The sequence below is a fragment of the Silurus meridionalis genome, chromosome 1 (genome assembly GCF_014805685.1).
Source record: "Silurus meridionalis isolate SWU-2019-XX chromosome 1, ASM1480568v1, whole genome shotgun sequence".
NCBI lineage: Eukaryota > Metazoa > Chordata > Actinopteri > Siluriformes > Siluridae > Silurus > Silurus meridionalis.
Genome location: NC_060884.1, coordinates 1,857,658 through 1,874,355, shown reverse-complemented (window position 1 = coordinate 1,874,355; position 16,698 = coordinate 1,857,658). Strand labels below are relative to the sequence as shown.

Sequence of the window (16,698 nt, the reverse complement as noted above, 5' to 3'; positions counted from 1 at the left end):
ACACCGAGCGCCGATCAGAACACGTGTAAAACAGAGCGTACGCTCGATCCTGATTGGTGACTCGCTGCGTGTTTCACCAGTTACGTTTTTATCCTCAGAAATAAAAAGGAACGACTGATTTCACAAAACGTAGTTGAGGAACAAGTCAAATATTTGACTTTGAAATGTAGTGAAGTTACAGTAAAAATCTCCTGAAATGGAGACACTTCAGTGAAATACAGATACGTGAAAAAGCCAAGTAGGATTTGTCTGTTTCACCATGAAAGCTTTTTCATTTGACGTGTCTGCTCTGAGGAACATCAGGAACTGGGGAAAGAGAAAACGTCCAAAAATAGTCAATTTAGCATGAACTGTTCCTGTGGAATCTTTCTAACAAGCATAATGAAAACATGACATAATGCAGAAGTGATATTATGAGACATGAAGGAAAAAAACACGAGATGCGTATGTGCATTTTTGAACATTCCAGTCCACATTTAGACCCCATCCAGCATGACGACGCTGCTGTGCACAAAGCCAGCTCGATGAAGATATGTTTTACATCAGTTGGATTTGGTGGAAGATCTCCTGCTATAAACCTCTGGAAGACCTTCAGGATAAAGACCTTATCACCTTTTAACTACATCAGTACCCGACTTTAACACGCTTGTGGCTGAATGGAGCTGCACAAATCTCCACAAAATCTAGAGGAACATCTTCCCAGATGATTGGAGCCCATTATAAGAGTAAAGAGGGAATAAATGTGGAATGAGATGTTCAGAAAGAGGAATATACCAATCTTTTGCTCAGGTGTCCACAAATATCTGAGTTTCTGAAAACAGAGGAACGAGTGCTCACTCCATCCTGTAGCTATGACCTTCAGCTTAACTTTAACCTTTTCTAAGTTTGGCTTCATGCAAATTCTTTTATTTGCATGTGTAAGAAAATGCCTGCTGTCCAGACTTTTGATTTAAGTTGAAATAATTCACTATGCGCCTTTGCTTTTTATTTTACATACCTTTTTTTTTTTTACCTTATGATCAATTTGATTTCCAAATCATCCAAGAAGTTCGAATGATGTTCATGCAACTGTGCAGAAATGAACATTAACCATTAAAATCATCATACATTAAAAATAATCTCCGCACTGTTTATTTTTAGGTGAGCTGCGGTGCACGCTGCCTCGGTCCTGCCTCGCCTCAGAGAATCCTACGCTCTCGTCCCGTGTCCTTCTTCAAACCTAGAAGACCTTCACACACTAAGAAGAACCTTGAACGTTGTGTCCCAGGGCTGAACTTTCTCACGTTTCTCATCTCATACATCATTTGTGCTGGTGGACTGTGGACCTGCATACGTGTGTGTGTGTGTGTGTGTGTGTGTGAGATGATTTTTTATCCGTTTTGTACTACAGCGATTTGCCAACTTATTATTTGTCTATTTATTAAAGAAGGCCACGACTCCTCAACCCTGGTCAGAAGGCTTCAGCTTCTCCTTGGACTGGATTACACACCTTTTTTTTTTACACTTCACTGTGGAAGCGTTTCTGAAAACAAGTGCATTAATATAAACCTGCGATTTGCAGCTGAACTTCTGTCTGAGCTGCTGTTCTGACCAATCAGATTCGAGCTTGGACAGCACTGTGGTGTTTATACATACACTGTACAGCCAAAGGTTTGTGGACACCCGAGATTGGTGTGTGTGTGTGCTCCTTTTTTTGAACATCCCATTCCACATCTAGTCTTCATTTGCTTTTATTGGTATCTCCACTCCTCTCCTGGGAAGATGTTCCACCAGATTTCGTGGAGATTTGTAAGGGTTTTAGTAAAGTCAGGTTCCGATGTAGATGAGGTGAGGAACCCTGGGGTTTCTCCTGGTTTACTTGAAGAAAGAATTTCATGCTACCGCATCCAAAGACAATTGTGTGCCTCTAACTTTGTGCTAAAAGTTGTGTCTGGTGTCCCAATACTTTTTGGCCCACAATGTTTGACTTTTGTCTTTTCTAAAAAAAAATGTTCATTAATGGATTTATACTGTTTATTATTTAACTTATTTAACTATAAGTAAATACACTTTTTTTGCGTTTTGTGTTAAATTATATTTTTGTATTTATGTATTTATTGATGTCTAAAACGTTCATGCTGTAAATAAGAGTTACTGATTAAACATAGATGTTTTTTCTTCTACGTGTAGTTTTTTTGCTTTTTATCACACAATCTTTTTTCTCGCTCTGTTAGCTATCGCGCGACTTCTGCGGCCTGGCGATTTTATCGCTCTCTGACGAGAACCACGGACTGTAATCGCAACAGCATCGCAACAGCAAGCGAATGAACTCCTACGCACTCGCACAAGGCTGTGCCACGCTCGATTAAATAAATGATTACAACATGCGCACCATTAACAAAAAAATTATACAATCCGCTCGCTGAATGCACGTACTGTAACCCCGGAACGTGTCATGGCGTCAGTTGAATTAGCAGCAAATGCATTGTACAGGATGTACAGGATCTTCCACTCTTCTGGGAAGATGTTCCACAAGATTCAGTGGAGATTTGAGGAGATTTGAGGAGATTCATTCAGCCACAAGGGTGTTAGTAAAGTCAGGTACTGATGTAGGTGAGGAGAGGAGGCCTGGGGTGCAGTCAAGAATTTATAGGCTTGAAGCTTAATCGCAGGAGATCAACCACCAAATCCAACTCATGGAAAGCATAACTTCAAGGGGCTGACTTTGTGTATTGGCGTACTGTCATGCAGGAACAGGTTTGGGTCTCCTAGTTCATGTGAACGGAAAGAAGCACATATGGGTGGGGATGTCCAGTATCAACACCATGAACTTCTTCAGCAGTTTGAGCTTTAGGAGCTCGTCTGTTGGATCGGAGGCACACGGACCAGCCTTCGCTCCTCACGTGCATCAATGATCCTCATCACCCACGAACCCTGTCGCCGGTTCACCACTGTTTCTTCCTTGGAGCACTTTTGATGCACCACTGCAGACCAGGAACATTTCACATGAACTGCAGTTTTGGAGACGCTCAGCCTCAGACGTCTAGACGTCACAATTTGTCAAACTCACCAAATCCTTACGGCCGTTTTTCCTGCTTCTAACATCAACTTTGATTTACTTGATGCCTAATAAATAAATCTACCCAAAACAGGTGCCATGATGAAGATCATCAGTGTTCTTCACTTCACCACTCAGAATGTTATAATGTTTTATATATATATTATTACCATTTATTAAACAAGTCCACACTCCATTTACTCCTCAAAATTGTGCTTTTGTTTATAACGCTGTATAGATGTCAGAGCTCTGGAGAGTTTTTGTACTTATATGGTCATACATGAAATTTCCCTATCTGAGGAGTGAAGCTACTAAACCTCATCAGCATTCCGACAGGGCGTGCGAGTGTGTGAGTGTGTGAGTGTGTGAGCAAACCAGGTGTTTTCTCAGCATCCTCTAACAACCACACACGAGTGCAGGAGAGAGGACGGAGCTCGGCTCAGACGCTCCAGCGCAGGAGACGATGGCTGACCCTGAAGCGGCACCTCCTTCAGAACCCACCAACCACGAGCCCGTACCCGAGCCAGCAGCCGAGGAAGGTAGGAACATAATCACAGGCTGATCGTGTGGTGTGTTGAGAGTCAGGAGGTGATTTTACTGTGGGTCCGGGTTTGAGATTGTACATTTCAGGGACTTTTTGAACCATTGTAAAGAAAATGGTCTGATTTTTGTTTTGTTGTTGTTTGTAAACGAAGTAAAAAATCTTTATCTATTAGCTGTAGAGTAAAAGAGCTTTTATTAGAAAGGAACAGAATTCTATTAGAAATGTCCATTGTTTCCATGTATATATAAACACACACACACACACACACACACACACACACACATTTACAGATGTGGTCAGATTAAAACCCCTTTGTTCAAGAATTCCTTTTCTTTTAAACATAAATACACTTTCACTTTAAAGAAAAGCATTTAAAGGGATTTTACAGAGTTCCTCCAGGCGCGTTTGCATATTCAAATCCAACTCAAATCCCTCGAAGAGCATTTGCATCGCGTGTCCACCAGGGCTCTCTCTCTCTCTCTCTCTGTCTCTCTGTCTCTCTCTCTCTCTCTCTCTCTCCTGTGGCCTTGTGTAAAAATCTTTATGTAGATTTTTATCCCGGTACTTTGCATACACACAAACGTACAAATCGGATGTTTCTGATTTGATATACACTCTGTATTTGTGGGTAGAGTCTATGATGTGTATCTACCTGAGCTTCAGGTCCTGCCTGTAAGAATTAGCCATAAAAGGTTGCTGTCTGCTCGGCTGATTTGTTTATTCATAAACGTGACGTGGATTCTCTGAGGATGTTCTCGGACGGACTTCGAGCCGGTACGCGATGTCCAGACTATATTCATTAAAATGCAAATTCCCACAAAGCATCCGCTGGATTTGAGCTCATTATAAGAACATTTCTGGTGGAATGAAACATCGTAATTGGTCTATGAAACGTTAATATTAATATCAGCGGTCTGAAGGTGAGCCGGAAGCGGTTTGTGAAAGCCATCGTGCTCGATTAATGCTGTGGTCTCCACCGCAACACAGTTCTTTATTCCCGGTGAAGTTCAGATCCAGAACGCTCTCCTCAGATCGGGTGTTTAGATTGTCCACAGACTTTTAATTGACGTCACGACAGAGGCTGGCCATCGGGTGTGCCATGAGAAACACACACATCATTTCATCTTCAACACACATCTGTAACATGGTACTGAGTGTAAAAGTACTAATCCCCAGCTCCAGGTCCATTAAAACTCCTCCAGGACCATTACAAATCCTCCAGGTCCATTAAAACTCCTCCAGGACCATTACAAATCCTCCAGGTCCATTAAAACTCCTCCAGGACCATTACAAATCCTCCAGGTCCATTAAAACTCCTCCAGGACCATTACACATCCTCCAGGTCCATTAAAACTCCTCCAGGTCCACTAAAACTTCTGAACGGACCTCAGTATGAACAGTAACAGTAATAATGATGTAGGAGAACTTTACATGAATAATAGATGCAATTTGATGTTCTATTCTCCTGCAAGTAAAAATGGAAGAATTTTCTATTCTCACACACACACACACACACACACACACACACACACACACACACACACACACACATGGCATGCTCTCGTCAAGAGTAGTGGAGTAAAATGTTCCCCAAAATAAAAAAAAAGCACATTTATTGCATATATTGTACAACTGAGACACTATGGGATTAAGGGCCTTGCTCAGGGGCCCATGAGTGACAGCCTAGTTGTGGCTGTGATTTGAACTCATGATCCTTTTGGTCCAAAGTCCAAACATCGCTAAACTACCACCTCCATTACATTGGAAGACGACGATTTCAAATCCCAGCACCACCACTGCTGGGCCCCTGAGCAAGGCCCTTAGCCCTCAACTGCTCAGGTGTACAGAAGTGTTTGCCAAATGCTATGAATGTTAAATGTTAATGCATGTTCTCAATTACAGCAAGGAGGAAACATACGTTCTTACTGTCCACAAGTGCAAAAATGCAAACGTAGAGAAAGAGCAACAATCACAAACGTTGTCTGTTGTGACAGACAAGAAAAACACTGGAACACACAAACGGCTGTAGAACTGTAGAAACGCCTTTAAAAATAATCCAACATCCAAACAGACGAATCTCCAGCACTCAGAACAAAGAAGATTTTAAAGCGTCAGGTTTCTCCGTAACATCACAGTCTCCATGTTAACATAAAACAAAAGCAAGAATGAAGACAAACTGGTGCGTCTCCTGGTGCGGAATGGGCGTTTATAGCTTCTATAACGTGAATGGTGTCGTATTTCAGTTGCTTGTAACGTTTTAATGATTTATAATCACACGCTTGGTGTCACACAGGCGTGTTTATCAGTTTTAATTTGTTCTTCGAATAAAATTTGTACACTTTGTAAAGCTGCTTTGAGACAATGTGCGTTGTTAAAAGTGCTAAAGAAATAAAATTACATTGAAAAAACAAAAAGAGAGGAGGTACTGAAGCTACTGTAGCTAACAGACGTCATTACAGAAGCTGTGACTGTGGACAGGGACGGCAGGATTTATAATATTTAAAATATAAAATACGTTTTTGTCGTGTGTATTTTAGAGGGTGGATGAAAACGGTTTCATATTTTGTATCAAAATACTGTTTCATATTTTTGTAGTTTTAAAATTCTGTAAAATACTTTGTACAAAGTTCTACACGATGACATCATAAAAATGTGGCCTCTGATTGGTTCCTACTCAGAACAAAACATTTTAAAAAATAAATATCTGATTGCTGAATATTGTAACCTCATTTGAAGTGGCTGTTTGGTAGTTGTGTCTGTTGTAGTTTATTTTGATACATTGTGTGGCTGCTGTAGTTTGTAGTTTATTTTTATACATTGTGTGGCTGCTGTTTTTTGTAGTTTATGTTGATACATTGTGTGGCTGCTGTAGTTTGTAGTTTATTTTGAAAAATTGTGTGGCTGCTGTAGTTTTGTAGTTTATTTTTATACATTGTGTGGCCGCTGTTTTTTGTAGTTTATGTTGATACATTGTGTGGCTGCTGTAGTTTGTAGTTTATTTTGAAAAATTGTGTGGCTGCTGTAGTTTTGAAGTTTATTTTTATACATTGTGTGGCTGCTGTTTTTTGTAGTTTATTTTTATACATTGTGTGGCTGCTGTAGTTTGTAGTTTATTTTGATACATTTTGTGGCTGCTGTAGTTTGTAGTTTATTTTGATACACTGCATCAGGAAGGTCTCTCCCAGGCAAAGATTCTCAAAGCAGGCTGAGCTTTGAAGATGTGCTCTTCAAGTTATTTTGAAAAAAGCACAAGGAAATGTTGAGGACTGTCGATGCAGTGGTTGGCCAAAGGTTGGTCAATGGTTCACCCATTTACTGTCTGGAGCACTCGAAAGTGGTCTTCATGGAAGAACTGCAGCCAAAAAGCCACACCTCCAACATGCAAATAAGGTTAAGTGACTCAACTATGCATGAAAACACTGAGGTGCAGAAAAATGGCGGAGGATCTTCAGCTGAAACAGAAGGCAAGGAGTTTAATTATCCATCATGCAGTATCATCTGCAGCAGGACAACGACCTTAAACATCCAGCCAATGTTATTAAGGACTACCTTCAGCTTAGAGAAGAACAAGGAGTCCTGGAAGTGATGATTTTAGCCTCCACAGTGCCCTGATCTCAACGCCATCAAGTCTGCCTGGGATTACACGAAGAGATTGAGGCAGCCTACATCCACAGAAGATCTGTGGTTAAGTCTCCAAGATGTTTGGAACGACTTACCTGCTGAGTTCCTTTAAAAAAGTGTGGAAGACTTGATGCTGTTCTTAAAATTTACTCCAGCACTGTATATATGTTTACTCTTATAATGAGCTCCACTCTTCTGGGAAGATGTTCCACTGGATTTTGTGGAGATTCAGGTGGAGGTGCAGGTTGAGACTAAATGTGGAATGGGAAGTTCAAGCACATAGCAATCTTATGGTCAGGTGTTCACCAAACTTTTGTCCGTGTAGTATGGCATAGTAACTAAAAACATCTTATAAAACCTTGAAGATCTTCTGCATCCATAATTTTCAATCCAGAGAAGCCTCTTACTAATGACTTCTTTTTTTCTTTCTAGGTGCTAACAAAGATGCTGCTACAGAACAGGAGGACATCGCGCAGAGCAGCGAGGAACCGCCGAAGAGCGACCCAGAAAAGCCTGAAGACCCGGAAAAAGAAGAGGCTGCAGCGGGGGCAGAGGAAGAGAAAAAAGTGAGTGAAGAGCCAGTGGAGGAGAAGAAGGAAGAGAAAGAAGGTGAAGAGGTGGCGGAAGAGAAGAAAGAAGATAATGGAGGTGAAGAGGCAGCGGAGGAGGAGAAAAAAGAAGAGAATGGAAGTGAAGAGGCAGCAGGGGAGAAGAAAGAAGAGCAGGTGGACGGTGAGGAAGGGGAGCCGCAGGATGAAGAAAATGCGAGTGAAGAAGGAGGTGAAGAGCAGGAACGTGAATCCACTCCTCAGGCCAACAGATACCACACTGTGAGCTACAGGAAGATTAAGAAAGGATTTGCCAAGCAGAGGATCAGCGCATTCGAAGCCTTGGGTGTGTAGATACACACACACACACACACACACACACACACACACACACACACACACATTTCACATCACAATTTCTGTAATGGGACATTTTTAGAAAATTGATGGAAGGAGTCTCCAGGACAGAGGGAGTTTACAACTGAAATAAATAAACACGTCCAGCTTTTTTTTTTTTTCAGTCCAAAAGTTTTGTCCTCACCGAAATTTCTACAGTTAATTGGTTTCCCACATTTGATTTATTTTTTAACAGTAACACTCGTTAATTTTTCCAGCTACTGTCACCCTACTGAACTCCACACTACCCTGCTAGGACTCTGTGTATAACTGGTGTATAATTATACAATACAAAGGCAGAATGAGAAGACAACATGAGTTAGCCAATGGTGCCCTCTAGCGGCAGAAACACACACAACAAAAAAATCCAAAGTGTTGGATCCAAACTTTTCTATCATAGCTTTCATTTTTAACATTTTTGTTCATGGAAAACGAACATGGGGAAATCCTAAGAATTTATGCATCATCAATTCTTTAATTCTTGTTTTCATGATCGTTCATTCATTAATTTTCACCACGTGACCGCTGCCACTGATGGTCATGTTTATTATCCGTGATGCTAAAATCTAGAATATTCCTGGTGTTTCTGTGTATAAGAGCACGTTCTAGAGCCAGCATCATCGCAGCATCGTGGATTACAACATCGTCCGATTTCACAGATGTGGCAAAAATTGTTAGGTCGGGATCATGAGAAAAAAAATGGAAAGAAGAAATATTATAATGCACGGCCACTTAGGACTTCATAAAGAAGAGAAAGAAAGAAAGGAAATGTGCTGAGGAAGCTGGGGTGAAATCTAGTGGAACATCTTGACAAAAGAGTGGAGCTTCTTATACGAGCAAATTAGTACTAAATGGTCCACAAACTTTTGGCTTCCCAGTGTATCTGAGATCCCATCAGCTGTTCTTCTGTTATACTCTTTAACTCCTTTACTTTCTTTATGAAGCTTCTGATGCCTCTGTTTTTTCTCCTGGTCCATGACTGCTGTAGACTTTGTGGTGCTCCAAGAGGAAGAAGGGTCTGAGGAGCAGCAGGACGGAGCCACAGCAGGAGGAGGAGCAGATCCGAGCAACGGAGAAGCCGGAGCTGAGAACGGGACTCCTGAAAACGCTGAGGGACAGAAAACAGCAGGAGAAGGAGGAGAAGGGCAGGATGGAGGAAAAGAGGAAGGAGATGAGCAGGAGGAGGAGGACGAGTTGGAGGTCGGAGCTGAGGAGGCGTGTGAGGGATCAGATGGGAGCAAAGAGAAACGCTCTGGAATCTCCAAGTACTTCACTGTGAGCTACAGGAAGATCAAGAAAGGCATCGCGAAGCAGAGAGTCGACGAGTTTGAGTTTATGGGCGTGCAGCAATGATTTTACACACACACACACACACACACACACACACACACACACACACACCGACACACACACACACACACACACACACACACACACACACACACACACACACACACACACACACACACATAAACACTCACACACACAAACACTATGGAACATATTGGAGATGCACACACACACAACAAATTGGAGATGCACACAAATGCAAACACACACACAATAAGGAACATATCGGAGATGCAGAGACACACACACAAACACAAACACACACAAGCACACACTAAGGAACATTGTAGAGATGCAGAGACACTAACACACACACACACACACAAATGCACACACACACACACACACACACACCTGTGACAATGTGAGTGTAAAGTTGTGCAGAAGGAAGCTGAGAGTTGTGAACTTTTTTTTTTGTGTAATTTTATGTAATTGTGCTCCTGTTGCCGTAGTGACGAAATGTATTTATAGTTTTTTTCTCACAAACAAAAAAATTGTAAAATAAAAATAAATCCTTAGAAAAGAGTCTATTGAACGTGTGTTTCTGCTGTTTCTCCTGCTGTGTGTGTGTGTGTGTGTGTGTGTATAGATAATTAATAAACCCTGAATCCATTTGAACAGAGACGTTGTGTTGTGCTGCTGCACTCACAAACTCATCCCACTGTTTTGTGTATTATATTGTGTTGTGTTTATGATGTTGTGTTGTGGTGTTTTGTGTTATGTTTATTGTGTCTAGGGTCAATTTAACTTTTGTTCCACAGAAGTGTTGGTTATGGTTACAGTTCTATGTTGTGTTGTGTTGTGTGGTGTTGTGTTTTGTGTAGTGTAGTGTAATTAAGTGTTGCCTTGTGTAGTTGTATGTAGGGTTGTATAATGTAATGTAGAATAGTGCTGTATGATCTGATGATATATTGTTTTGTAGTGTAGTGTAATGTTGTGTAGTTTTGTGTAGTGTAGTGTTGAGTAATAGTCGTTTCAGCGTTATGACAACTGTTGTGTTGTGCAGTGTTGTGTAGTATAGTGTTGTGTAATGTGGTGTAGTGTGAATGACTGTGTAGTGTTGTGTAGCTTTTTGAGTGTGTTGTGTAGTATAGTGTTGTGTAATGTGGTGTAGTGTTAATGAATGTAGTTTCTTTGAGTGTGTTGTGTAGTATAGTGTTGTGTAATGTGGTGTAGTGTGAATGACTGTGTAGTTTATTTGAGTGTGTTGTGTAGTATAGTGTTGTGTAATGTGGTGTAGTGTGAATGACTGTGTAGTGTTGTGTAGCTTATTTGAGTGTGTTGTGTAGTATAGTGTTGTGTAATGTGGTGTAGTGTGAATGACTGTGTAGTGTTGTGTAGCTTATTTGAGTGTGTTGTGTAGTATAGTGTTGTGTAATGTGGTGTAGTGTGAATGACTGTGTAGTGTTGTGTAGCTTATTTGAGTGTGTTGTGTAGTATAGCCCAGGGTTGTGTAATGTTGTGTTGCGTTATTTAGTGTAGTGTTGTGTTACCTGAGCTGAACACTAGATGGTGACGTGAGTCTGTGGCTGCAGCGGCTCTCCTCCTCCTCAGTCAGTGTTTAATGGACGCTGCTCCTGATCTGCTCCTGATCTGCTCCTGAGCTTCAATTTTCAATTCAATTCAATTCATGTTTATTTGTATTGAGCTTTTAACACTGAACATTGTCTCAGAGCAGCTTTACACTGATAATGTGGTGATAAAAATGAAGATGTTCTTTATAAGTGTAAGTTTGTCCCTGATGAACGAGCCGGTGGCGACTGTGGTGAAGGAAAAACTCCCTGAGATGCATAAGGGAGAAACCTTGAGAGGAACCAGACTCAAGAGGGAACCTCATCCTCATCTGGTTCGCACCAAATGTCCATTTATTACAGATAAACAATGTTGAGGTGCAGTGATGGAGATCAGAAGCAAACTGTAGTCCTGAGTCAGTGTAGCAGACTGTTTAACTACAGTCCAAATCCAAATCCTCAGAGTTCCTGTGTTACTCAGTCGCCTCCAATCAAAGAGAACACCATCCAGAGGCAAGCCAGGATGAAGTGAGCAAGTCTGTGGAGAGGAGAGGAGCAGTAACAGGAACAGTGGTCACCGGTACCTCACGAGCATGTTTAACTCGATTGCGAGAAAGAGAGAGAGAGAGAGAGAGAGAGAGAGAGAACTAAAGGGAAAACCAGAAGGTATCACAGACATGAGGGATCTCTGGGATCAGAGACGTCACCACACCACCATCAACAATCCTGAGTGAACGTGTGAATGTGCGACAGCATCCGAATATCCCAGTTCACCAAACACTCAATATCCATGATCCCTCCAGATCTGCTCCTTTACCTCACAAACACTGATCAGAGGCCCGACTAAAGAAATGTGTTTAGACTTGAACATTAATTGGAAGGTTGTTCCATAACTGTGGGGTTTATAAGAGAAACATCTGCCCCCTGCTGGAGTCTTCATTATTTGAGGTACCAACAAATAGCCTGCACCTTTTGATCTAAGTAGGCGAGGAGGATCATACTGGTACAGAAGTTCACTCAGATACAGATCCATTTCAAGTTTCAGTTCTCACATGAGGCTTTTTAATGTTACTGCTTCTGTAACAGCACATCTCACAGAGAGAGAGAAAGAGAGATAGAGAAAGAGAAAAAGAGAAAAAGAAAGAGAGAAACAGAGACTCTTTGGCCTGGTGGTCTAATATGTGACTTGGCTTCATTTGAATAGTGACAAATGTCATCCTTGTGAAGGGCAGGATATGTGTGTGAGTGAGTGAGTGTGTGTGTGTGTGTGTGTGTGTGTGTGTGTGTGTGTGTGTGTTTTGAGGTGTCCCAGAGCTAGAGGTCAGAGCAACATCCTGGTCAGTGTCCATCTTTGTCCCCCTGAACACTCGTCCCAATTAACCTTTCATAACACACCACAGCAGCTTTTCATCCTCCACCATCTCTCTCTCTCTCTCTCTCTCTCTCTCTAGCTCTCTTCCCTCCCCCTCTCTCCCTCTACCCAGTCTCTTTCTTTCTATAACCTTTTCTTTCTCTCCACATTCCTCTCTGTGTCTCTCTCTCTCTCTCCCTTCTTGATCTTTCACCACTCCATATCTCTCTCTCTCTCTCTCTCTCTCTCTCTCTCTCTCTCTCTCTCTCTCTCCAGCTGAAACATAAAAATGCCAGCTCTGTCCTGAAGCGCTCACCTGCTCCTCTCGGCCTCTCTGAGGAGAAACGTGGAGACGAGGCCAGTTTTCTCTCGTTAGTGAACACAGTAATAAAGCAAACAAAATACAATAGAAATAATTTTAAAATAAACCTGAAAAGCTGTAGAGCAAAAAAACATGTGTAAGAAAAGAGAAAAACAAAAAAGCAACAGAGGATCAAGTAAAAAAAGAAAGGAAGAGCAATAAAATTGTAAGAGTGTCTCAGATAACACAAAGCCCCGCCTCCATTCCAAATCAATTTACACTAAGCTCCACCCCCACAATTGTAGTGGATGTAAAGGGGCGTGGCTACGAAAGGACTTTTCCACCCATATGTAATTCTTGGATGTTGCAGTATGATCATTTCCCTTCACTTGAACTAGTAAAGTCAAACGTGTTCCAGCATGGCAGTGCCCATGTGCGGAGCTCCGCTCGATGGCATGAGAGGGTTGATCTCCTGAATCAGGAATATCTGATGAGACAAGAAAAAAAAAAGAGCGGAAGTGTCAGCATGTCATCGTCGGTTCGTGTGTTTGTACGCTGTTAGGCCGGCCCACTGCGTCCGATCTGAACGAGGTGCATTCACTGTTTACAATGGCGGCTTTGTGCTGAGACACGGAGAAACGCTGTGGAAAATATTTGTGAGAGAGAGAGAGAGAGAGAGAGAGAGAGAGAGAGAGAGAGAGAGAGAGAGAGAAAGAATTGCAATCAAAGTGTCTATTTCACACAGGACTCGGCCGGGGTGGTGGTTGGGGTGAGGGCTGGTTTTGTGCTGAGCTATGGGGTGAGAATGATGTGTGTGTGGGGAGAATTTTACAGCTTTCCCACGCAAGTCTGCGCATTCAGTGTGTGGCGTGAGGTTTGAGGGTGAGGGCCGGTCGACGCTCTGAACAGGCCTTTCGCTCAGGATACAAAAATCTCCTTTTATACTTTATGCTGTATTCCAGAGAGTAATTCCTGACAGCTGACTCACGAAAACTCACAACTGTAGATCCTCGGGACCTTCTCATCGGCTCAGAGTTCAGCAAAACAAAATGCCTTCTTCCATCATGTCTTTAACACAGGGTTCAAAGAGTGAAGTAGAAACAAAAAGGCTGTTTACATCGTGTCTTCAATACCAAGTTCAGCCAGTGAGGCCAATTTAAAATGGCTAAACCCAAAATGTTGTCAACTCCAAGTGACGTCAAAACAAAATGGCTGCGCACATCATGTCTTCAACACAAAGTTCAGCAAGTCACGTCGAAACAAATGGCTTCATTTACAAGTTCAACATTCGCACATACAGCTTTGTTCTGGAAAGATCTTTTCTCTTTATTCGTGTATTCCCATCACAAAGTTTTTCAAGTTGAACAACAATAGTAATAAATTCTAAGTTGAACATTTGACATCAAATCAAAATGTCTGATCCCACAATGTTGTCAGCTCCAAGTGAGTCCAAATTAAAAAATAGCTGCTTAGATTGTCTTCATCATCTCTAAATTCAGAAAGTGAAATCTAATCAAAATGGCAAAATGTTGTCAACTCCAAGCGAAGTCAAAATAAAATAGCTGAAAACTTTCTACATCTTTGGTTTCAGCAAGTGGCTGAAGCAAAATGGCTGCTCGCATTATGCATTAAATTGGTTGCCCAAAGTTGGAAGCCCAGTTGTGGATTTGTGATTGGCGTCAAGAAAAATTCCACTTGCTCAAACTCTGTGATTTCAACAAGTGGCGTCATTTCAAAATGGCTGAAACACAGGAAGACTGAAAAAAGCCTCCATTGAGCTTTTCTGAGTGAAGCTAAACACAGTATTATATACACACACTCGTGATATCTTCATTAAGTGCCTACAACCTCTGCGTCTCATACAGGTTTGAACAGGAAGCAGAACTGGACCCGGGCCTTGGAAAAGAATCGGGTCAGGAGGTTTCCCCCGACGAGACGCTTTGATTGACAGTCGTTTATTGTGATGCGACAAAGCCACTGCTCCCCGGCTAATACTCAATCTTATCAGCACACCCGAGGCCAGTCAAAGAGGTTCCCCGGTGCGACAATGCGACGAAAGAGTCATTTGGTCACCTCGGCCACGGCCACAATGGCGCACATCTGGAGCAGTTGTGATTATTCCGCTGGCTCCATAGTCCCATCCGTCTGCTCAGGCTGAAGTAAAAGCGGGGGAGGGGTTCAGGAGAATGGCAGTGGTGGTGGTGGTGGTGGCTGAGTTTATGCAGAGAGGAGCACTGGCCTCCCGCAGGACTTCATTTTAATTTCTAATTCATTAATCTCTCCTGTGCAGACGTTCAGAGAGGTCTCATAAGGGTCGAGTCCATGCAGGGTCATCATCAGGGACGCGGCCACGGTGCGAGCGCGTTAACGCGTTAATTAACCGACACGATCGCACATATAAACCAAACATACCAACCATCTGAGTAATGTTCACGTATCATATGTCGTAGCTGCAGTCAGGATTCCGTACGTATTCGGCTTCGCTTTACGTTCATGTTTCACTGAAGGATTAGCGTCGGGGATTCATTACTATTAGCATGCTAGTGTTTGTTTTATTTACAGCAAATTCAGTCACAAAAATGTCTAGATGACATCAAACTATATTCTACTTCCTGTCTAAGTTTTATCAGTAGCGGGTCGTGCATTTTTCTACCTGAACCAATCCACCTCTTAACGCCATCATTATGACGCCTCGGCTCTAGAAATATCAATATTATAGAGAAGCGCAGTAGAACAGAGCGCTGCATCACAGACAGGAATCTTATACAGCGAGAATGAATGTCACAAAGCAAGAAACTCAATTCAACACGTCTCCTTTCACTGGAGCCACAGCTGCACCGCCTGCATACTTCATCTTTAGCAGAAGCTTCGATATTAACCTCATAAAATGACTCCCGGGGGTTTCAGTGCATTTTTTCCGTGCATTACGATTTTCCAGGAGATTTGAAATTGGGGTGACTTGTGTGTTTTGTGCGAATTCTACAGGAAAGAAAATGCAAATGTTTTATTAAAAAAGCTTAGCAACTGTTTTGAACCGTTTGGGGACGACCTTCCATCACGATGTCCATCTTGAAAAATGTTTTTGTAAATGTATCTGAGACTAAATCGATATCTCCTCCTCTGTCAGCCATTGTGAAATAAAAAAAAAACAACAGCTAATAAATCCATGCACATATATGAGAGATTGTGCAGTTTGCTACAGATGCGGGTTGTGACCTCTGACTAGTGCGCTTTCTGACCAGAAAATCAAAGAAGATAAAAATGCTGACGTGATTGGATGCCTGCGTGATTGGGGGTTTCGAAGTGACCAATCTGATTGGTTAAAGCGACAGATTCAACAACAACAACATGGATTTGTATCTAACGAGAGAAACTCTAACCGGAACTTATACTCGGTGGTGCAGCAGATCACCTGATAGAAACACTATGAAATAAAGAGTATAAACTATTTGGAATAATTTAATAAATATTTATATTTAAATATAAATATTTAAAAATGTATTAAAACTCAGTGATTCTGATTCTTGCTGACCCTGAAAACCCACCACTGCTTGTTATTAAAGGAAAATAATCAGCAAAGTGTAACACAGTAGAGTCTCTATGACCAACCAGTTACATCGTTGGTTTTCTAATACAGAAGTGGTTTATATCGTATGTTTAGAGCTTCAGCTGGTTTTGTTGACACTGGAGACTCGGTCTCTATACGCAGAGAGTATACATAAGCGCTTCATAAACGTGTTATAAATATTGTGGTCAGTGCTGTGTAATGTATCCTAAACACAATGAAATTATTAGGAAAAGAAAGAAAAAGCACACGATGCGTGGCTCTGGGTTACTAATCGGAAGGTTGGTGGTTCAAGACCCAGTGTGCCCAAGTTGCCACTCTTGGGCACTTAACCCTCTGTGCTCCAGGGGGCACTGTTTCATGGCTGACCCCAACCTCCTAACATCGCTGAGATATGTGAGGAAAGAATTTCCCCATGTAACGAGTATGAAGCACCTTTTTACAAGGACACAGGTTTCATAAAGCTTCATAACC

At 41.9% G+C, this 16,698-nt stretch overlaps 3 protein-coding genes across 3 annotated transcripts in view; 2 read left to right on the top strand and 1 right to left on the bottom strand.

Annotated features, from left to right (window-relative positions):
* Nucleotides 1–2,148, top strand: part of LOC124390862 (cytohesin-interacting protein-like) — a 5,056-nt gene extending 2,908 nt beyond the window's left edge. Inside the window, exon 8 of the mRNA XM_046856941.1 lies at nucleotides 1,141–2,148. Coding sequence (XP_046712897.1) covers nucleotides 1,141–1,223 — 83 coding nt within the window. The 3' untranslated portion in view covers nucleotides 1,224–2,148. The remainder of the gene's footprint in view (nucleotides 1–1,140) is intronic.
* A 1,248-nt stretch (nucleotides 2,149–3,396) lies between these two features.
* LOC124390317 (cilia- and flagella-associated protein 251-like) lies at nucleotides 3,397–9,567 on the top strand. Its single transcript, XM_046856187.1, has 3 exons — nucleotides 3,397–3,576; nucleotides 7,635–8,096; nucleotides 9,135–9,567. The coding sequence occupies exons 1-3, from the start codon at nucleotides 3,501–3,503 to the stop codon at nucleotides 9,497–9,499; spliced, it is 903 nt and encodes a 300-aa protein (XP_046712143.1). The 5' UTR covers nucleotides 3,397–3,500; the 3' UTR covers nucleotides 9,500–9,567.
* Nucleotides 9,568–13,034: 3,467 nt separating this feature from the next.
* The window catches only part of gpd2 (glycerol-3-phosphate dehydrogenase 2 (mitochondrial)), a 52,083-nt gene continuing 48,419 nt past the window's right edge, over nucleotides 13,035–16,698 (bottom strand). The window contains exon 19 of the mRNA XM_046845457.1: nucleotides 13,035–13,146. The gene's annotated coding sequence lies outside the window, so the exon portion shown is untranslated. The remainder of the gene's footprint in view (nucleotides 13,147–16,698) is intronic.

What these genes read in the sequence shown, in the direction of transcription:
- LOC124390317 (XM_046856187.1), top strand. Translation starts at nt 3,501, where the DNA reads ATGGCTGACCCTGAAGCGGCACCTCCTTCAGAACCCACCAACCACGAG. An exon ending in CGAGCCAGCAGCCGAGGAAG is followed by an intron (nt 3,577 to 7,634) that starts GTAGGAACATAA and finishes TTTTCTTTCTAG; the next exon opens with GTGCTAACAAAGATGCTGCT. An exon ending in CAGCGCATTCGAAGCCTTGG is followed by an intron (nt 8,097 to 9,134) that starts GTGTGTAGATAC and finishes TGACTGCTGTAG; the next exon opens with ACTTTGTGGTGCTCCAAGAG.